Source organism: Mus caroli, unplaced genomic scaffold, assembly GCF_978045245.1.
Source record: "Mus caroli unplaced genomic scaffold, Mus_caroli_1 scaffold_7, whole genome shotgun sequence".
Taxonomy (NCBI): domain Eukaryota; kingdom Metazoa; phylum Chordata; class Mammalia; order Rodentia; family Muridae; genus Mus; species Mus caroli.
Genome location: NW_028227262.1, coordinates 19,565,952 through 19,588,016, shown reverse-complemented (window position 1 = coordinate 19,588,016; position 22,065 = coordinate 19,565,952). Strand labels below are relative to the sequence as shown.

Below are 22,065 nucleotides of genomic sequence, written 5' to 3'. Positions count from 1 at the left end.
ATATTGTCTATCTTATGTAATAGGTATATAAGATAGAAGAAGAAGAAGCAGACTTTTTTTAATCTGGTTCTTTTTGTGATGGTTCTATGTTTGGTGTTTGCTGAATAACCCAGAAGTTATTTATAGGGCCTGTGGGGAGGCACCTCTAACAGGATAAGAGGCAAAAGTCACACTTTCTACCAGAGTCATTCCCCACAACTTCCTTTGTTTAACTAGTGAGAAAACAGGGTCATGAACATAGTTTATCTCAGCTGAGGACTTTGTGGAAACTAAACATGTTCAAGCAGGAATATAGATGGAACTCAGAAGGCTGAGGAGATACGGAAATCTGTGTTTTTAATACACACTCCCCGTGACCCTGTTGTAAGTAGTCCACCCTTAAGACTTTTCAATAAACATTGATTTAGCACTTAATCCCTATGTGGTTTGGAGCAAATGGTTTAGTCTCTAACACCATTTCCTTGCATATACAGTGAGCCGATTACTCTATCCAGAAGAGAATTATGATGATCTTTGAAGTAATAATATAAAATATTGGTGAGAGCATCAACCGCATGATACTAAAAAATGTTAGTTTTATAGCTCTGTGCATGACAAATCTGCTCTTCAGTTTATTTTGGACTGTTCTTAAGGGAATAGATTTCTGGGTTACAGGAAAACAACAAAATTTATTTGGCATTTTTATTTTAAATAACAAGATATTGGCCTTGTGAGATGAGAAGTCTTGGCTCCCCCACCCCCTTTGGAGATGGGGATTCAAGGCTGAACTTCTGGTATGAAACTATCTATTTGCACAAAACAACTGGGGGCTAATAATTCAGAAACTATCCAAACATCAACCCTATGTCTGAACGTTAATGTTTTTCCTCTCTTCAGCATATTTATATATTACTACAACACACAGCTTTAGAGGGAACATATTTAATGCCCAGCTAAACATATACAGAAGGTGAGACCAATCTGTACCTAAAAAATCAAACTGTACCTACAACGTCTCTTTTTTCCCTTATACTCTTTCGTGCCTGAAGCATATAGTGAAACAAAAACAACCCAGATTCTATGATCAGAGCACTCCATTTCAAACACTCAGCATGAAATCAGCTAAATGGACTTCTCTGTGCCTGAGTTAGAGCCAACTTACCCTCCTGCTTCACAGAACTGTAGTAAGGAAGCAATACCTTGATCTGGCTTTAAAATAGTTTTTAAGAACCCAATGAATAATAAACAGTAAATATTTAAAACAAACAAGAACAGAACACTACATGTAGCACATGGGTTTTTTTTTTTTGTTGGGAGAAACCAATGGCTCTCTTGCAGAAATTTCCCTGAGAGTGGATTGTCCTGGGAAAACACTATTCAAGCTTTGATTTCAGTGCTGCTAAAATGAGAAGAGAAACTGGAAAATGAGTAGTAGCTGGTGAAGTCTGGCTCCTGAGATTAGTTACAGTATTATTTGGTGGTGTGGCTTCTTCCTCTTTTCTCCACCTGGTAGAGCTTAGAATATGCAGAGGGTTATCTGGAGTTCAGTCACTCTGTTTTCAGGCCAGGAACACCACAGGAAATGTTGGCAGAATGTGCTGGTCCATTTTCATTTGTCTCTAATGACCCCACCAGCTACTCCTTATGTCTCAGGAAGCTAAACACAAATGAATACATTTTCCGGGCAAACTGAGCCTCTGAGACACATGGGGAATGGTCAGAAGTGTAATTCAGATCCCTTGTGTGTCTTAGATTGATAAAGCTTGATGATCTGTATCCCAGCCCTTCGCTGTAGTGAGGCAGACCACGAAGTCCCAGTGAACATTCTCCTTACTGCTTTAGGCCATAGGGTGACAGCAGCCTTGTAGTACATATGTCAACATTGATTGCCTTCTTTCTTTCCTATTAGCCTTTTCCAAAACTGTAGTCCTATTAGTAAGTTCCCTTATATCACCTCTTGAATGTGCCATTTGTGATGAAGAACAGTTGATCCAGTGAGACTCTAAAAAATAAAAGAACATGCAGTTTTGCAAGTTGTATGGAGTATACATAATTGAGAAATGACCTTTGGAAATAAGGACAAGTAGCCTAGAAATGAACGGTGTCTAAGAGGTCAGATTTCTCAGTACAAATGCTGTAGTCACAGGATGTGAATAAACTGGTCATCTACCCATTAAATAATTGATTCCTCCTGCAAGAGCAAAGTTACCTCTGGATAATGCTGCCAGGAAAACCCAACCTTCAAGTCCAATATGGAAATGCAATGGATAGAGATGGCTATGATTCCCAACACTCCCAGATTATGGCTTTCAAGAAGCAAGTGTGGATTCTTCACCTTCTCTTTCCCTTTCCCATCATGACTCCAATATTCCAGAAGATGAAAGAAACCCAGGCACCTTTTGGGAGAACTAGTATCTCTGGGTACAAACTATGAGGGAGATCTAAATGTTGCCAGTGTCGACTGGTATTTTGAAGTTTACTTATATTAACAGTCAGTATTACCCTAATCAACAGACTGATTGGAAATAAATTTAGGGATGAAATCTCTCCTAAGCTTTCTTGTTTGGAAATCCAAAAGCTATGTACAAGTTGATTTGTCTAGATTTAATGGCCTTTATCTTTATTCGCTGCATCATCTTTGTGCTTCATAGTTTATACCAAATAGAAGTTCATACTGTGCACCTTATCTCCAGCATCTGAAACCATGTGGAAATCAGAGCAACAGTTTAATTTGGTAGTAGCTATTTTGAACTCAATAATTCTCATTTCTTCATTATTGAGTTATGTTTCAGTATAAGCTTCAAAAGTTCCACTTTCTGGATGATGAACATCCTTAATCCCTGTTGCATTTTACCACTGTGAAAAAGTAGCCAGTTCCATTTCTTGTATCAACCTACTCCTAACTACAACCGAAGTTCTTTGTGCCAGGCTCCTATGTAGACTGCTTCACCACTTCAAGCACCTTCAGCATGCATGAGGAAGAAATATATACCTCTCTTCAGTGGGACATTCCTACCTCAGAGGCCTCTCAGAAGTGCCCATCCCCTAGCAAATGTTCAGGTAATAAATTTAGAATGCTTAGTTGAAAACTATAATTTTTTTCTGTTTACTGTGATAAAACCAAGTGTTTATCCTAATCTGAGATAACCTCTTTAGCATATTCTAGTGTGCCTGACACAGTCATCAGCATGGAGGAGTAAGTGAAGGGCACTCAGATCAGGAAATGAGATGTATTCTCTCAATTTGCAAAAAGTAAAAGAAATCATACCACTTAAATTATTTTAGCTTTTACTTAAAACAGGCAGCAAATTAGCTGAAAAATAGTAAGAAATGTTGAAAACTAGGGAAAAAATGTCTTCATGCTGATGCAGATATGTTTTTAGTATTTGATAATTGTTTCTACATCTTATGCTACCTTTTATTTTTACAACTCTACAGTGCAAAAAGATTTTCAAATATATGTTTTTGTGTATTTTTATTGTCACTTCTTTAATTCATCAACTAGGTGTCATATATAACCTCATACAATAAATAATTAGGTGGGCTTAAAAAGCATTTTATTATATTTTCCCAAGTAGTTTCATGGATTAGTCTTTAGTCTCGACGTGTTACAAATTAACTAAGCGAAGCTAACTTTCCTATATCAGATCTCTAATATAGTATTAACTTCAGGATATCTTTTGTCATATAAAACACCATTTCAAGGTTTCAGGGATGCCCAGAGTCATCTCAGGCAAGATATTATCAGGCCTATTCAAATATGTAAGGACAATTTTTTATTAGTATGAATAATGTAATAAGCCAAATAACTCACTTTTCTTCCTGGAAAAAATTGTATAATTAGCTGGAAATGTTTGTTCATTTTCTAAAGTACTCATTAAAATTAAAAATACTTCAATGAATCATGTTCAAGAGATGCTGAAAACAGGTAAGAGAGTCTTCATGTTAAGAATAGAAGGTTTTCTGGTTGGTATGAATGAGATTATTGAAAAATACTAGATAGGTAGACAGACAGACAGACAGATGGAATTGATTTTTAAAATCACAATAGTGTACATTAGGATTGAAGAGAGGTGTTATTAAGTCCGTTGTATTTGGTATTTTCCCAGTCAGATATAGCCCATGCTATAAGGTTCATCTGAGAGAATTTAAGCAAATGTTTTCTTAGAGTTTCCAATCTTTGTATTTCTTCAGTAAGAAGGCCCAATCCTTCCACTCATCCTGACATCATCTACACCTTGAAAATACTTTCTCTAACTCATGTCATTGCCTGATTTCACATTTAGGAGCATGGTGTGTTGTGACGATGATTTCCTGTGTGGTCTGTGTGGGCTTGTTAGCAACATCCATTTTCTTGGGCATCAAGTGTAAGTACAAAAGCATATCTTCAGTGTTACCTGTTAACAACATGGGTTATGAATCGTTGTATTATTATTTTAAAAGTTCACATGTATAAATGTATGAATAAGTAAATTCAGATCTATTTAAGCACACATAAGTGGTATACAGTCAGTTAGACTTATATTAAGAGGGAGTTCACATGGCAAGATAAAAGAGTCTGGTAAAAAATTAATGCAATTAATTTTTCTAGAACCACTGTATCACTGTAGAGTGATGCATTTATGCGGTGTTTCCCATGCAAGCAGAAGGTTAACAATCTATTTATAGATTGTAAACTATTTATAGTTTTTGAAAGAGAATCTACAAATTATATTCATATATGTACAGGCACACTGCACATGTGGACACAGGATTTTAACAAGTACAAGGTAGATGTTAGCCAGCAAAGCTTGAGTAGCCGTTTCCAAAGTGTGTGCAGACTTGTCTCTTTCCATCGTCCTCTTGTGTTTCTGGGTTTTCTTTAACACCATATGCCAATTAAGAATTAATTTGAAAACATTATAGTATAAAAATATTTCCACAGAGATCAGTTTTCTTTGTGCCCTTTCCATATATTTTCATTTTTCCAACTCATCCTTTAGCTACAGTGTGTAGCATAATATACCCAGTAATTTTGTTTGGGAGATTTAGAAGTATTTGGTTCCAATTTCCAAGGAGACAACATTTTTCAGTCATTACTCCTAACTTGTTGAAAATTAATTACAATTCAAACACCAATAAAGGTCAAATGTTTGCTTCTTATCTAGAGTAAAACTCCAAGCACAAGTCTCCCATTCTCATGTCTATTACCATATGATGCACTTAATGCCATGTTCTCTGTCCATTACCATCTAATGAATCCCATGCCATGTTCTCTGTCCATTACCATCTGATGCACCCCATGACAAGTTCTCTGTCTATTACCACCTGATGCACCCCATGCCATGTTCTCTGTCCATTACCATCTGATGCACCCCATGCCACCCAGAGTATAATAGCAAAGCAGATATGACTTGAAATAGAGCTCATCTAGTAAAGTTCATCAGAATATGAAAAGGATATCTCAGGTTTCTAAAAAGATTATTACATTTCAATTGCTATCTCTACCAGGTTATTAATATTATAAAGTAAAGGATATTAGTTCTTCACTACTAACTCTAGGTAATGTCCAAATCAAAGTAGAAACAACAACAAAAAAGGGAAGAAATTCATTCTCCAAGTATATACAGAGTTCTTAGATCTAAGATTTAACAAGTAATTAATAAAAGTAAAAGCTGATGAGACACACCTACTTTAACATAAAAGTGGCTGAACATACAAGACAGGAGAAGGAAGTCCTTGCAAACCACATATACAATGATATACTTGAACCTAAAGTTGATAAAACTCTCTAAGAACTCAACAAGCAACCAAGCCATTCTGTTGTCAGATGGAAAAATGACATGACAACACATTTCTCCAAACAATATAAGGAAGTGCCAGGCAAGGATGGAAAACAAGGTTTAAGATCTTTAGCTATTGGGACAAAACCATCTAAAACCCTAGTGAGGCATAATACATGCACCAAAGAGCTGATAGTCAAAACCAGTGACATGACATGTTTGATGGGTCTGTGAAGCTGAATCCCAGGTAGGGATGTAAAGTCATTCCTGGTAGGACTGACAGTGATGCAGTCCCTGGAAGAACAGGGCAGTGATTTTTATTAAAACCTGACCCTTTTACCACCCAACAATTGAACCCCCAAACACTCACCTCAGAAAAATAGAAGCTTTTGTTCACTAAAACCAGAACATACCTGTATATAGCACCTTGATTTGTGATACCTAAACAACAAAGCAACCAAGGTATCCTTTGGTGAATGAATGGTTAAACAACGGTGGTAATTACAGTCAAAGAAATATTTTCAATAATAAAAACACAATTAGTTTATTAATTTATCTAGCTATCCAAGTAAATCTCCAGGAGATCATCCTGAGAGGAGAAAAAGACCTTAAATTATAATATCATATTTCTATAATATCATTGTAATGACAAAACCACTGAACTAGTGCCTGTAAAGGCAGGAGGGGAATGGATCACATTCATAAAAGAGTAGTCTGTTGGATCTACACGGTGATGGAGAAGTGCCATGCTATAGCGTCACCAATGTTGATATCCTAGTTGTGACACTGAACTCCAGTTTTAAAGATGGTTCCATGTGGTGGAAATTGGGCTAAGAGATGATGGAATTTATTATTTCTTATAGCCACATATGAAACTTCAACTGCCTCAGAATCAAATTCTAGTTAAAAATCAAAAACAGGAAGCTTCCGTGGTGGATACAGCCATTGTCTCAATTGTAAAGATGCTTACTACGTGAACGTATGCGTGAAGATGCATCTGGTTCTCCCATTCAAATCGTAGAGATGTGTGGCAGCTATTCTTGTGTGTATGTTTTAACAACCTGCAACAGCAGTCACTTGGCCTCCCCACACTGAAGATTTTAATATATCAACCTAGCTGAGAAACAGGTGAAAGCATGGGGCTTTAGCTCAGTGTACAGCTCTTGCCTGGTGAGCACAGAGTTCTGGGTTTTGTATCTAGCAATGAAAACCACCACCAACAAAAATCCAGTGAACTAGAAGATAAAGTAGAAGAAATACATATTTTTTTAAATGTGAAAAAAATATATCAAAATACAGAAACACAAGTAAAAGACAGTTATAGAAAGAAGACTAGGCTATGTGCTGTGATGTTTAATCGTGTCCACTTAGCTAGACTGAGACCAGTGAAGTGTTTCTGAAGAGGATTAACTGTGTCGGAGCTCTTTATGTGGAAGCTACATCACCCAGGATGAAGCATGGACAGAGAAGGAGAGAGCTGTCCAGTGTTAGCACTCTCTCCTTCTTCCTGACTGCTTAGATGGAATCCATTCTGTCCCTCCATGCCCTTCCCTTTGTCAGTTCATTAGAAGTTCACTGTGAGTTAATTTTGCTGTGTCACTTTTAAGTGGCAACTAAGAGAGTGTGAGTGGAAGTTACTCATTATATGACAACAGAACACTACATAAACATCTGGGAAAACATTGACATAATTCCTTAGAGGTACAATGGCAATAATTCCAAATAAGTCTAAGTGTAAATGCACCACTATAGACATGAGATTATAGTTCCACATGCAAAACTGAAATTGCAAGGAATCTAAGCATAATAATACTTACTTCTAATTTTTAAATTGATAGTACTGGCTAATACTAGACCTACACTAATATTGTTGCTAACAACTCCCTTGTTTATTCCATCCTAACTCCTACACCACAACATAAATCCTTTCTAGTCTTTTATGTGAACATGCAACCTAAAATTAAAAAGACGGTGTCCTAAGAAAAGATAAACATTTTTCAGCTATGTAAATAAATCACCATAAATCAAGCCAATGTCCAATGAAATTTACACAGTAGCTTACAGCTTTACCAAAATCAATCTTTGAAGCAGGTGATATGTCAACAAATATTTCTAGACACAGTGCTGATTGCTAACAGAGACTCATAGGACCTAAACCCCAGGCCTCAGCATGTTAGTGTATTGAAATTTAAAGAGTTTAGTTTACTACACACTAAGAATGCAATTAACAGCACTGAAGTAAGGATACTGCCATTAAAGCCTCACATCAGAAGGATCCTGGATGGAGCCAGGAGTAGTCATGACCTAGACCTGCTTTCCCAGAAATGGGAGTAGGAAGTGGGAGGACCAGGAGTGTAAGGTCGTTCTTGACTCTGTGCTGAGTTTGAGTCCAGCCTGAGGTACATGAGATGCTGTCTCAAGTTAATAGGGGAAAAGGAGAGGGAGCAGGGATCTGGATGGATAAGGCAGGTACCTTTCCCTGCCTGTTTCCACCATGGCACAGTTTTCTGTTGGTTCAGGAATCACTGATGTTTGCACAGGATACTGTGATATTAAGCCCCAGAGTCTTTCTTGGAGGTGTTTTATGTTTTGCTGATCATAAAGACAAAATTTTGCTGACACTAGGCAACCTGCCTCAGCAGAAATCATCTCTCGGGGTCTCATTAAAACAAAGAGCAAACCATCCAGCCTGCTATCAATAAACAATGCTGACAACTTAGTCACATTCTGATCCCCAAATATTCAGACCCACAGTTACAAGCTACACCGTTAACGAGCTTGCATCATGCCTTGTGTGAATTTCAGATGCACTACTCAGCCTGACTCTGGCACAAGGGAACAAAGGCAAATACTAGAAAGCCAATGGAGAGCGTGGTGTTTACAAAGGCTATGATTACACATTTCCCAGACAAGAAAATACATCCAACCTGTTTACGTCTGTGAAGAGAATTTTGATCTCAAGGAGAGAGAGAGAGAGAGAGAGAGAGAGAGAGAGAGAGAGAGAGAGAGAGAGAGAGAGAGAGAGAGAGAGAGCTGTTGTAAAGGTAGATAACCTTGAAGCACTGTGTACAATGGCATACATGGAGGGTAACTTAGAGATACTGAGAATAGCTTTCAAATGTGTAAAATGAGGTAAGACCACCACACTTGCTTCCCTGTTATAATGAGTCAACTAGGGAAGGTTTTTGTGTACTTACAGGAATGAAGAGTAAAATACACTTAAGTAATGAAATCAAATGTTCACCATAATATAGACAGGCTCCTACCCTTTGCATAAAAAGGCTGAACAGAAGTTTTATATTGATTGATTTTTTAAATAAAAATATCTCTGGGGAAAAAATCTGTTAAAAGAACTTGATAAATTTCCCTACTCTTGGGGAGTGAGAATGGTTGAGTCATGGGAAGGGATGGCCAAGGCCACTTTTTTTGTCTTGTTTTGTTTTTTACTTTGTGGAATTTATAGCACTTGATTCTTGAATAAGGTAAATTTTAAATAAATAAAAGAAAAAAAAACAAAGCCATGTAAATTATACCTTCATCCTCATGGATGCTTCCTTTTATCCATGCTGGGAGATTGCTTTTTATTATATATTTAATGAAGAATGCTCGCCCTTCTTTTTTTTTATAATATTTTTTATTAGGTATTTTTCTCATTTACATTTCCAATGCTTTCACAAAAGTCCCCCATACCCTCCCCCCAACTTCCCTACCCACCCAATCCAACTTTTTGGCCCTGGTGTTCCCCTGTACTGGGGCATATAAAGTTTGCAAGTCCAATGGGGCTCTCTTTCCAGTGATGGCCAACTAGGCCATCTTTTGATACATATGCAGCTAGAGTCAAGAGCTCCGGGGGGTACTGGTTAGTTCATATTGTTGTTCCACCAATAGGGTTGCATATTCCTTTAGCTCCTTGGGTACTTTCTCTAGCTCCTCCATTGGGGGCCCTGTGATCCATCCAATAGCTGACCGTGAGCATCCACTTCTGTGTTTGCTAGGAGAAAGCTATATCTGGGTCTTTTCAGCAAAATCTTGCTAGTGTATGCAATGGTGTCAGCATTTGGAATCTGATTATGGGATGGATCCCTGGATATGGCAGTCTCTAGATGGTCCATCCTTTCATCACAGCTCCAAACTTTGTCTCTGTAACTCCTTCCATGGGCGTTTTCTTCCCAATTCTAAGAAGGGGCAAAGTGTCCACACTTTGGTCTTCATTCTTCTTGAGTTTCATGCGTTTAGCAAATTGTATCTTATATCTTGGGTATCCTAAGTTTCTGGGCTAATATCCACTTATCAGTGAGTACATATTGTGTGAGTTCCTTTGTGATTGGGTTACCTCACTCAGGGTGATGCCCTCCAGGTCCATCCATTTGCCTAGGAATTTCATAAATTCGTTCATTTTAATAGCTGAGTAGTTGTCCATTGTGTAAATGTACCACATTTTCTGTATCCATTCCTCTGTTGAGGGGCATCTGAGTTCTTTCCAGCTTCTGGCTATTATAAATAAGGCTGCTATGAACATAGGGGAGCATGTGTCCTTCTTACCGGTTGGGACATCTTCTGGATATATGCCCAGGAGAGGTATTGCAGGATCCTCCGGTAGTACTATGTCCAATTTTCTGAGGAACCGCCAGACTGATTTCCAGAGTGGTTGTACAAGTTTGTAATCCCACCAACAATGGAGGAGTGTTTCTCTTTCTCCACATCCTCGCCAGCATCTGTTGTCACCTGAATTTTTGATCTTAGCCATTCTGACTGGTGTGAGGTGGAATCTCAGGGTTGTTTTGATTTGCATTTCCCTGATGATTAAGGATGTTGAACATTTTTTCAGGTGCTTCTCTGCCATTCAGTATTCCTCAGGTGAGAATTCTTTGTTCAGCTCTGAGCCCCATTTTTAATGGGGTTATTTGATTTTCTGGAGTCCACCTTCTTGAGTTCTTTATATATATTGGATATTAGTCCCCTATCCGATTTGGGATAGGTAAAGATCCTTTCCCAATCTGTTGGTGGTCTTTTTGTATTATTGATGGTGTCTTTTGCCTTGCAGAAGCTTTGCAACTTTATGAGGTCCCATTTATCGATTCTCAATCTTATAGCACAAGCCATTGCTGTTCTATTCAGGAAATTTTCCCCTGTACCCATATCTTCGAGGCTTTCCCTACTTTCTCCTTTATAAGTTTCAGTGTCTCTGGTTTTATGTGGAGTTCCTTAATCCACTTAGATTTGACCTTAGTACAAGGAGATAGGAATGTATCAATTCGCATTCTTCTACATGATAACCACCAGTTGTGCCAGCACCATTTGTTGAAAATGCTGTCTTTTTTCCAATGGATGGTTTTAGCTCCCTTGTCAAAGATCAAGTGACCATAGGTGTGTGGGTTCATCTCTGGGTCTTCAATTCTGTTCCATTGGTCTACTTGTCTGTCACTATACCAGTACTATGCAGTTTTTATCACAATTGCTCTGTAGTACAGCTTTAGGTCAGGCATGGTGATTCCACCAGAGGTTTTTTTATCCTTGAGAAGAGTTTTTGCTATCCTAGGTTTTTTGTTATTCCAGATGAATCATCTGATTGCCCTTTCTAATTCATTGAAGAATTGAGTTGGAATTTTGATGGGGATTGCATTGAATCTGTAGATTGCTTTTGGCAAGATAGCCATTTTTACAATGTTGATCCTGCCAATCCATGAGCATGGGAGATCTTTCCATCCATCTTCTGAGATCTTCTTTAATTTTTTTCTTCAGAGACTTGAAGTTTTTATCATACAGATCTTTCACTTCCTTAGTTCGAGTCACACCAAGGTATTTTATATTATTTGTGACTATTGACAAGGGCATTGTTTCCCTAATTTCTTTCTCAGCCTGTTTATCCTTTGTGTAGAGAAAGGCCATTGACTTGTTTGAGTTAATTTTATATCCAGCTACTTCATTGAAGCTGTTTGTCAGGATTAGGTGTTCTCTGGTGGAATTTTTAGGGTCACTTATATATACTATCAATGCTCGCCCTTCTTATAGTCTTCCAGGTATCCTCTCTTGTCTTGGAGCAGCAGGAAAGACTCAAGCAACAGGACACAGCATTGGTGAACCTTACACAGTGGCAGAGGAAATACACACTGGAATACTGCCAAGCCTTACTGCAGAGATCTGTCCATTCAGGTAACTGACAAATGGTTGGTTTGCTTTGCTTGTCATATATCCTCGGCTGGCTAGAATTCACTATGGCTGCTTTCTAATGTGTGACTCTCTTTCCTCAGCATCCTGGGATGGACAATCAGGAGACATCATGCTCAGCTAAGAATACATGACTTCAGTAGAGATCCAGATGTGTGCAGCAGCTGTAGTCTGTCCTCTATGGATTAATAAGTTTTAGAGTGGGTACCAAGAGAAGTCTGGAAGACAGACAATAATGAGATGAAAGGGAGAAGAGGTCCTTATGCAGGGATCTCACTCAACCTCAGGGAAACAGGATTCCAGGGCCATTAACTACTGATATTCTCCCTTCAGCTGTAAACCTGCAATTTTCTAGGAACCTGACCAGAAATCTTATTTATAGGGAAAGAACTTGTACTGAACCCCGCGTGCAACCCTGGCTCCTGCTTTGACTTTATAAGATTGTAATTCCACCTGAGGCATCTTCAGAGCCTCCTGGTAGTCTCATTTATCAAAATGTGAAGATTTCTTAAAAATGTTATGGGCTATAATTCCAAAGAGTCAGCAGGATGGCATACAGAGCCAGTGTGAGGACAGTTGCTTGTGGCTCTCTTTGAGAAACCTGTACCCACACTTGGATAGGTCTTATTTTGGCAGCTCAGCCTTAGGGACACTTTCTAGTGACTTGTCTCTCAAGGCCTCTCTTATTTCTAGCTCTCATGCTTATTAAAGTCTATATTAAAGAATCTTTTATAATCTCCTGCTCTGTTTCAAATTGTCTTCAAATCATTATCTGTGACAAGACTAAATATCCATCCATCCATCCATCCATCCATCCATCCATCCATCCATCCATCCATCCCAATTTGGTCAGAGTTCAGGTCTCTAAAAGATTAGCTGAATGCTTCATGTTGCTGAGGGCTATTGCCCAGATGCTCCAATCTTCTCTCACAGGCACAGATGCTTCTACTGGACCAGTTCTTCTGACCTCTCCACAGATGGTTCCACAGGCCCTGGACAGCAAGGAAACAGCCAACTCTCCTAAGACTGGACCAGCATCCCCATCCCCACTTCCCTGGTTTCCTAGAGACACGGCATCCCAAAGTCAGCAGGAAGTAGCTAAAGATCACGATAACCCTGTTCCTGCTTCACCATCATCTCTTTCTAATTTTTTCTTTTTTAATTAAACCAAAACAGGGGTGAGGTTGGGGGGATGTTAGCATTTCGTCTAGGCCCTGCCCTACAGTTACCTGGCAATAGCCAAGTATGTTTGACTCACTATAAAAGGGGTTCCTTGACCCTTCTGCTTTCTCTTGCCTTCTTGTTTCTGCTGTCCTCTTGTCTCTTCCCCCCTCTCTCCCCAATCCCCACCCCTCTTTCTCCACAGGCTCATGGCCAGCTTGGCTACTTTTCTCTCCTCTCCTCTCCTCTCCTCTCCTCTCCTCTCCTCTCCTCTCCTCTCCTCTCCTCTCCTCTCCTCTCCTCTCCTCTCCTCTCCTCTCCTCTCCTCTCCTCTCCTCTCCTCTCCTCTCCTCTCCTCTCCTCTCCTCTCCCCTCCCCTCCCCTCCCCTCCCCTCCCCTCCCCTCCCCTCCCCTCCCCTCCCCTCCCCTCCCCTCCCCTCCCCTCCCCTCCCACTCTCAGAGCTCTTGCTCTCTGCCTTTCTCTGTCTCTACTACCTTCTCAACTTCCCTTCCTATGACCTGAATAAACTCTATTCTATACTGTATCATTGTGTGTTGTGTGTCCTATGTCTGGTACCTCGGGGGTAAGGGATGCATCAGCATGGGACCTTGGAGCCCACTCTTCTCCATACCTGACTGTACATAGAGCAAACAGATTCTGTCTCTCTATTTTTATACAACACAACAGCTATACCACTGAGCTCTCTCTGGCTCTTCACAGCTGATAAGTGTGACAAACTGGTTGCTATGTAGTTCAGTGTTTTGTACACCTTCCTGGGAATTGTTGAAACAACTGATTTCCCTCATATGTTCAGCTAAGCCAAGCTTAAATCAAGATCAAGTGGGATATGTGCGATTCCTAGGCTAGGCTCTCAAGAATCAATCATATACTTCATCCTGTCAGTCAAACCTAGGCCTGTTTTCAACTCTAGATCCAAACTGTGCCATTCACTTCATTTGGCTCTTGCTTTAGACTCTTTCTGTAGATAACTAAGCATAGAAACTGATCTTGGAAATAAGACTATTTATCAAAACATGTAAAACTCACTTTCTTCTAACAATATTATAGAATTAATTGTTTTACCTTTTATGAATATTTTTAAACCTAAAAGTGTATTATTACCTGTTTTGCAGTTTGTTTAATGGTGACTTAATACTTATTTAGAATGTTAAATTTTCTCTAGAATACCCCATTTGAGTTTTGAGCTGTGTGAAAAGAAAAATCTTCTTTCTTTCTTTCTTTCTTTCTTTCTTTCTTTCTTTCTTTCTTTCTTTCTTTCTTTCTTTCTTTCTTTCTTCTTTCTTTCTTTCTTTCTTTCTTTCTTTCTTTCTTTCTTTCTTTCTTTCTTTCTTTCTTTTATTTTTTAAAATAAGGTTTATTTAAGTGTGTGTATGTGTGAGAGGGTATGTGTGTGGGAGTATGGGCATGTGAATGCAAGTGCCAGATGAGGCCAAAGACATCAGATCCTCCTTTCCTGTAGCTGGACTTCCAGGTAGCTGTAAGCTACCCACCTTAGATGCTAGGACCATTGCTTGGATCAAGAGCAATATGTGCTTTTAGTTTCTGAGTCATCACCATAGTCCACATCGTTCATTCTAATTGAACATTTAAGAAGAAACAACAATATAACGTTTGCTGAGTCATTGTCGACAGTGATCTCATACATGACAAGTTGTTATAAGCATGATTCAGTTCCTCCTCTGAGCCATCAACACTGAATATAGCTAATAATGTGTGTTTTGGAGATCTGCTAATCCATCCTGTTCTCTAACCTTCCAAACACTATTTCAGCATTAACCCTGCTGTGACTTTCACAATGCTCAGCATGCTGATAAGCATTGATTCGAAACACTACTGAAAAATCTTAAGGAGTTAGTATTCATCCTGGAAAACCACTTATGAAGTGTTTCCCACCCCACATGGAATGGTGCTCTTTAGTAACCAGTGTTCTATGAGTTTCTCTGTCTTCCTCCTTAAGACTATGCTAGAATCCCTCAGTAGAACCTGTGCTGTTTTGAATATATTCTTTCTGAAGACATGTTCTTTAAAAAGTGTTAATATTAAGGCTTGATTCTTAGTTATCATGAAGTACTAAAATGCTGTTTCTTTGTATGCTCAGTTCTCACCTATTTGTTTTCAAGCCATCCTTTTTGTGCATTAACTGTTCTCTCCTTTATACATGAAATATTTACTTGCTTAAGCCTCAGAATTAAAACTTCAATTCAAGGCTTACTTCTCAGCCAATTCCATGCCTCAGTGGAAGAAAAAAAAATAAATGAATTTTGATATAGACGGGAAGATTTGGGTAAAGACATCTCCACATTGAATTTAACTGAAACTAATTATTAAAGAGCTATTTTGGGTGGAAATTATATAATCTTGTTATGCCAGATGATGTTACTTCACCAGCAAATTGAGCCAATTCAAGCCGAATCGAAAATATAAATGCAGGTTTTTGGGGAAGCTGCTCTCTGGCGAGTTCACTGGCCAGGAAAGTCAACACTGGGAAGGAGAGAGGGGAGGAGAGAAAGTATGTGATCAGGGAGGAGAGAAAGTATGTGATCAGAGAGGAGAAGGAAGAAAGAGGAGGAGGTGCAAGAAGAGGAGGAGAAGAGAGAGAATGAGAGTGGCAGTGACTGATAGAGACATAGAGGAACAGAGACAGAGACAGAGAGAGGGGCAGATAAAGATAAAGACAGAGACAGACAGAGACAGAGATCCTACAGAATGGCAGCCCATCCTCTGGGCTGGAAAATTCACAGTTGGGAAAGGGGTATGACAGGTAGGTACTGAGGAATGTTAAGAGAATCTGAAAGCCAGGTTGGTCTGCTTTGGAACTCAGGGCCTTATCCCTGGTCTGGAACCCAACATTCAGCCTCAGAGAAGATGGATGGATAGATTCTGCTTCCTGGGTACCATTTGGTAACTTTGAGGGAGCTAGGATGCCAATTGTGTGCATTGATGACAATTAAGAAAATGTTTATATTTTGAAGGTAGTGACTGCAGCCCTTGTCCACACAACTGGATTCAGAATGGAAAAAGTTGTTACTATGTCTTTGAACGCTGGGAAAGGTGGAACATCAGTAAGAAGAGCTGTTTAAAAGAGGGCGATAGTCTCCTTCAAATAGAGAGCAAAGAAGAAATGGTAAAGAATGTTATGTGAATTCATGTCATTTTGAAAATACTATGTTACTCATTAAAATGAAGTACAGATTCTCATACGATAGAATTCCTTCATTTACCATAGAAGTGGTATATATTTAGTATAAAAAATGTAAAGAGACAATGTAGAGGTTCACATAATTTTTCCCCATTTAATTGGAGAAGTGAAAATGAAGTTGGTTTTCTAGAAACTGAGGAGCACAGATTGTTTATGCCTTAGTTAATCCAGAAGGGAGAAGGAAGGGGGTTACTGAGCTGTGACATGATCCCCGTGTACATCCCAACTGTGGATGTTCTTAAATGTATTGTGTTTGATGCTGCAGGAAATAAAATAATCTATAATGCACAGGGAGAAATAGAAGTATGAAAACTGAAGTCTCAATCTGCATGTATTGACACATGCATGTAAATCCAGTACAGGAAGGACCGAGGCAGGGGGATTTTGAATTTGAGGCCTGTGTATAAAGATCCTGTCTCAAAAACAAACAAAAGTTACGAAGATTTAAACCTGAACTGATATCCTGAAGTGCATCAGCTTAGTAAGAGTGAGCATTTGATAAATGAAGTGTTAAGCTTACTAACCTAGCTTCCCAGGATCTTGATTAAATAAACAGTACAATGTCTCTTGAAGGCATTTTACAGTTAAACAGAATCTCTGAAATGGGATTCATATTTAGCTGTTTCTCACTCTAACAAAATGGTCACTAACTGAAGTTTGGTTTTATAAGAACAATGGGAAATATTAAGAATAAGCACTGAACCAAGAAGCTTTAAACTACATTATTAGAATTGTTTACAAACTTAATTTTTTCAAAAATTGGATGACAAAATAAAACATGTTTCATCTAACAAAATGTCCTCATAGTGAGCAATGGCTGGAATCTCCAAAACTTCATATATTAAAATATCATGGTGGGGGAGAATGATCCACATGGCGAACGAAGAAGGCTAAGTTTTGCTATTGATGGTGAAGGGCCAATATAAAACTTAATTTGCTTTAACATACTATCTGATAGACTCTAAATCCATTAAAACTTTAATTTTAGATGCATATATTTTCCATAAAATTTAACACAGCATACTGACTACACAATAAAAGAATCGTGTGTGTGTGTGTGTGTGTGTGTGTGTGTGTGTTATGCTGTGGTGTGGGTGTGCATGTGTGGTGTGTGTGGCGTGGTGTGCTAGGGTGTGTGGTGTATGTGGTGTGGAATGCCTATGTGCTGTGTGCATGGTGTGCATTTGTGGTGAATGTGTGCATGTGAGGTGTGTGTGGTGTGGTGTGGTGTGTGTGTGTGTGTGTGTGTGTGTGTGTGGTGTGTGTCCACTTTAATATCTCTTCTCTTATTTTAACACTCAACTTATCATTTATTTCTGACAAGACAACATTTAGACCTTATATTGTACAGGTATTTACTTTTCTTCATTTACAGTTTGTGTCTTTGGTTTTTTTGTTTGTTTGTTTTTAATGTAGGAGTTCATCAGCAGTATGGGGAAGCTCAAAGGAGGAAATGAATATTGGGTGGGAGCGTTTCAAGATGGACTTAGTGGATCTTGGTTCTGGGAAGATGGCTCTTCTCCTCTCTCTGACTTGTAAGTCTGTGAAAGAGACATTACACGGAAAAGCTAGGAATGGGAAGAAAATGTAAAAGTTACTTTGTATCTTATGTTTTCTCCAGCAGACAAAGGAGCGTGATACTTTTACAGGCTCCTGATGGGAATTATGACTCCTATACTTACGACTTGGTTTTATTGCTTCTCTATTAGTTAGGTTTTCTATTGCTGTGATAAAACACTGTGACCAAAAAGCAAATTGGGGAGGAATGGGTTTATTTTGTTTACAAGTCCACATTGCTGTTCATCACCAAGGGAAGTAAGGACAGGAACTCAAGCAGGGCTTAAACCTGGAGGCAGGAACTGATGCAGAGGCAGTAGAGGGATACGGCTTACTGGCTTATTCCTCATGACTTTCTCAGTCTGCTTTCTTATGAACCCAGACTTGCCAGCCAAGGAATGATAACATCACAGTGAGCTGAGCTCTCACCCAGCAATCACTAACTGAGAAAAGGCCTTACAGACCTGCCTGTATTTTCTTAATTGAGGTTCCCTCCTCATAGATGACTTCAGGCTTTGTGTCAAGTTAACATAAAACTATCCTGAACATCTTCTGAATCTTCCCACCAGCCCCCCTACCATATCCTTTATAAAGTTGTTTTCATAATCCAAATGCCTAAATGGCCAACAAACTGTTAGTCCTTTGTATTACTTAATGCTGAGAAAACTTTCTGGTAAAAAGACTGTGATAACTATTGATCGATTTCTATATTGAGCTTTCCAGATGAGAATGGCGTTTCATGGGTACAACCAAGTGCCTTAGTATGTTGAGAACAGAGCCAAGAGAAACGCATTGGCTCTCACCTATCTTTATGCAAACATGGCTTGGTTTTCTTTAGAAACTATTTGTTCAAATTATATCAACATATCCCTCGTAAAACTTAATAGATGCTATTTGAAGGAGGACAAAACCACCACAGAAGGGTACCACATTAAAGCAAACTAAAATAAATCCAACAGCATCTCTGGAGAGTTTCCCTCTCAAATACCACTGTCATCTTCACATCTAACCTCTAACCTGAGAGGTTACCTTACTTTTTCAGGTTGCCAACAGAGAGACATCGATCAGCCAGCCAGATCTGTGGATACCTCAAAGATTTTACTCTCATCTCAGATAAGTGCAATGCCTGGAAATATTTTATCTGTGAGAAGAAGGCATTTGGATCCTGCATCTGAAAGATACAACTCAAAGCTACCTGTTACACAAGTGTTTGAAAGAGGCCAAAGAGCAAACGCAGGAAGAGATTGATGTGAGACTATGAAGGCAAGCTTGCTTTTTATTTACATTTGGCAATATTCTGTAACGCTTTGCAGATTCCAGTTGACCTTGTCCATTGTGCCAAGGAGAAAATTGATTTAGAGCTACAGAAGACCTGACTCGGTGAGAACAAAGAAGAGAAAATAATTTCCTGTGTGTTTGAAAGTCCAAAGTGACGATCCATACCACACCGAAATCTAGCTGTCCTTGTGGGAGTTTTTACGTAATCCTTGGTTTGTACTTTTAGTAAACAATTCTATCTACTATACTTACAACTGACAAAAGTTTCTTCAGGTCAGCTTCCAGTAATTATAGATCATAAGATCACACACTGAGAGGAGAGAGATGGATTTCTAAACTGTAGTATTACCACCAATCATACGCCAGGGGTCCTTTGGCTCTAGGTAAAAATAAGTAGAATGGGGACCTCCAGTGTTTTCAATCTTCCTCTGAGGCCCAGGGCCTGGGGGATGACCTCACAGATATAGAGATTTACAGTTTCTAACCCTTGGAGCTAGGGGGCTATTGCTCCGGGATCTGAGTGCTCAGGTTGAAGGCTTATAGCTTTTCATTTTAATAACTACTGGCTCTGGGTCTTGGCAGCTTTTACAATCCCTAACCTTTAGCAGCAATATCAGACAGCGGTCAGTAGCAGCAAGCAGCTCCCACTAGTGTTATAATTCTTGGATGGCTTTAGGGTGGTGGGGCATTAACTCTGCAGTGACGACTATTACAGTCCTCTGGTCTAGAATGCAGGAATCTCCCATCAGCCCTTGTTACATCTCTCAGAATAGGTTTTCTGTGACCCTTGGTTCCAAAGACTGCAACTGCTTGGCACTCTTCCAGGTCCCCAAGCCCATGTTTCTCCTTCCTGGTTGGCCACAGTCTTCTGTCTTTACTCAGCCTTGCTTTTCTGCCTTCTCTCATTTCTCTGACTCTACCATTCCTCAGTCTCTCTGTTTCTGCTGCCCATCCTTTCTGCCATGGTCCCTCTCTGGAATTTTTCAGGTGTTCTCTTGTCTCTCGACTGCCACAGTGACTGTTGTCACCACTAGAGCTGCTTGCTTGCCTTTGCTCCCATCTGTGCTTCTGCATCTTCTCTTTGTGTTAGCAGCTCAGGCCACTCTTCTAATGCAGGACAAAGGAGGCTAAAAAGGACCATTTGGGAAGTCTTTTATTGGTGCTAATGTTTCAGCATCAGGAGTGTCAGAGGAGGGGGTGTCCTGGCTGACTTTAAAACTGAACCAAACAGCCCATTTAATAGATAAGAAGAGGGTGTAGTGCGCAGGTGTCTGCACCTTCACAGTAGCCCTTCAAGGACTGTGTTTGCACCAGTCACAGCACAGACTCTTGTTTACACAGTCACAGATTTTCCCTAGGTTCATGGTTGGAAGTGCTCCCTCTCTGGCCTGAATGAGAACAACTGCAAGACAGGCTGGACCTTGGGCAATTTGCCAAAAGGCTTCCCTTGCTTAGAGTGCTGTTTTCCATAGGCTATTCCAGTTGTGGGAGCAGTCACAACTGGAGCATGTCTTCAGCCGTGGGGTGGTGGTATTCTTCAGTAGCTAGAGGGGCTTCAGAGTAAAGTGCCCAAACTGCTGGCTGGACTGTCATGAGGGCAGTCTGGCCAGATGTTAATAAAGAGGCTGCTTGGCTGATAGCTTGAATTCACATTCACAGACAATAAAAGTGTGTTTACAATAAATACTTAATAAAACCCCAGTAAATGACAATTCGAATAGCACTTAACAGTACTTAATAAAAATGAACATTTAACAGGGTTTAACTTCTGCCCCAAAGCTGTAGAGTCATTGAGTCCCTCTGATCTGCCTCAGAAGGAACCAGGGCATTTTCTGTCCATGGTGTTGGACTGTGTTTTTCAGACTGCAGAGTTCTGCTGGGAAAGGAACTCTTTGAATTTCACATTGGGAAGGATTATTGTGGACATCAGCATGTCCCGTTGTGTAGGTGGAGCCTTCCATCCTATTGCTCACAGATCAAACGGCTCAGTCTGCGCTGACAAGAAGAACAACCTAGTTCCTCTAACTGCCTGTGTCTCAACCTTCCTGCTATAAAACTGTAATACGATTCACTTCAAAATACTGCTTAAGAACACCATCCAAATATTACATGCAAACTATAAAAAATGATACTTTAGATAAGAAAAGGTAAATGAAAATGAGTGCTATCTACCAGAAGAAAAATTAGCTAATTATGGTTATCATGTTCTGTACTTATCATGTGTCATCTCTAAATCATACTACATAACATGCTCTTAATAAATATTTGATAAATTCAGTATGATTGTATCTAATCTTTTATTCTGACAAAAAGAAGCTGAGAGGTACAACATTTTCATCTTTCCCTTTACATTAAAAATGCATAACTTAGATAAATGACAATAATGAAAATGATGATAGTAATGATAATAAAACCTAATTAACTGAAGTAGCAGAAATTATTTAAAGGAAACTTTAAATTTTTTCAGTGGCTTGGTCCTGTAGCAATGAGATGATCATGTCTTTGTCTTACTTTTATTTATTTACACTGATGAGGTGTTTAAAAGGTGGAAGCAACACACACACACACACACACACACACACACACACTCAAAAAAGAGAAAAGAAATTTCTTTCATTTTATGCTGATCCTGGGAGAGTCAAGAGCCCACAGACTGTCAAGGTTGTAGGCTGTTTGGTTTTCACAGCTGGCAGCTGGTAGCTAAATATACTATTCTGGAAAACAGAGGAACAATGGTGATTTTTAACAGTGAAGACTGTTTGTCTCTGAGCTTCTTCAAAGGCTTGTCATCCGGCTATGTTTAGAGAAAGGATGGGAAGCATTGACAATTCTTCCCAAAAAAGTACAAGGAAACTGAATGCAAACATCCTGCGGCTGATGTTATCCACCCTGTGTATATATGGGGCTGTATTTACAAGCCAGAGATTTGTTGTCAGTGC

The 22,065-nt window shown here is 39.3% G+C and overlaps 1 protein-coding gene across 2 annotated transcripts; it reads left to right on the top strand.

Annotated features, from left to right (window-relative positions):
* The first annotated feature begins 18 nt into the window (after positions 1–18).
* On the top strand, positions 19–21,436 carry Clec9a (C-type lectin domain containing 9A). Of its 2 annotated transcripts, XM_021165469.2 has the most exons (7): positions 19–3,039; positions 4,266–4,346; positions 11,754–11,894; positions 12,843–12,918; positions 16,063–16,216; positions 17,708–17,826; positions 18,891–21,436. In XM_021165469.2, the coding sequence occupies exons 1-7, from the start codon at positions 2,949–2,951 to the stop codon at positions 19,021–19,023; spliced, it is 795 nt and encodes a 264-aa protein (XP_021021128.1). In that variant the 5' UTR covers positions 19–2,948; the 3' UTR covers positions 19,024–21,436. The 2 variants fall into 2 exon arrangements, with proteins under 2 accessions (XP_021021128.1, XP_021021131.1); XM_021165472.2 differs by lacking the exons at positions 12,843–12,918; positions 16,063–16,216; positions 17,708–17,826.
* Positions 21,437–22,065: the final 629 nt, after the last annotated feature.

Coding starts and splice junctions, on each gene's coding strand:
- Clec9a (XM_021165469.2), top strand. CDS start 2,949: ATGCATGAGGAAGAAATATATACCTCTCTTCAGTGGGACATTCCTACC. Junction 12,919..16,062: donor GCCCTGGACAGCAAGGAAAC/AGCCAACTCTCC, acceptor TTTATATTTTGA/AGGTAGTGACTGCAGCCCTT. Junction 17,827..18,890: donor TCTTCTCCTCTCTCTGACTT/GTAAGTCTGTGA, acceptor TTACTTTTTCAG/GTTGCCAACAGAGAGACATC.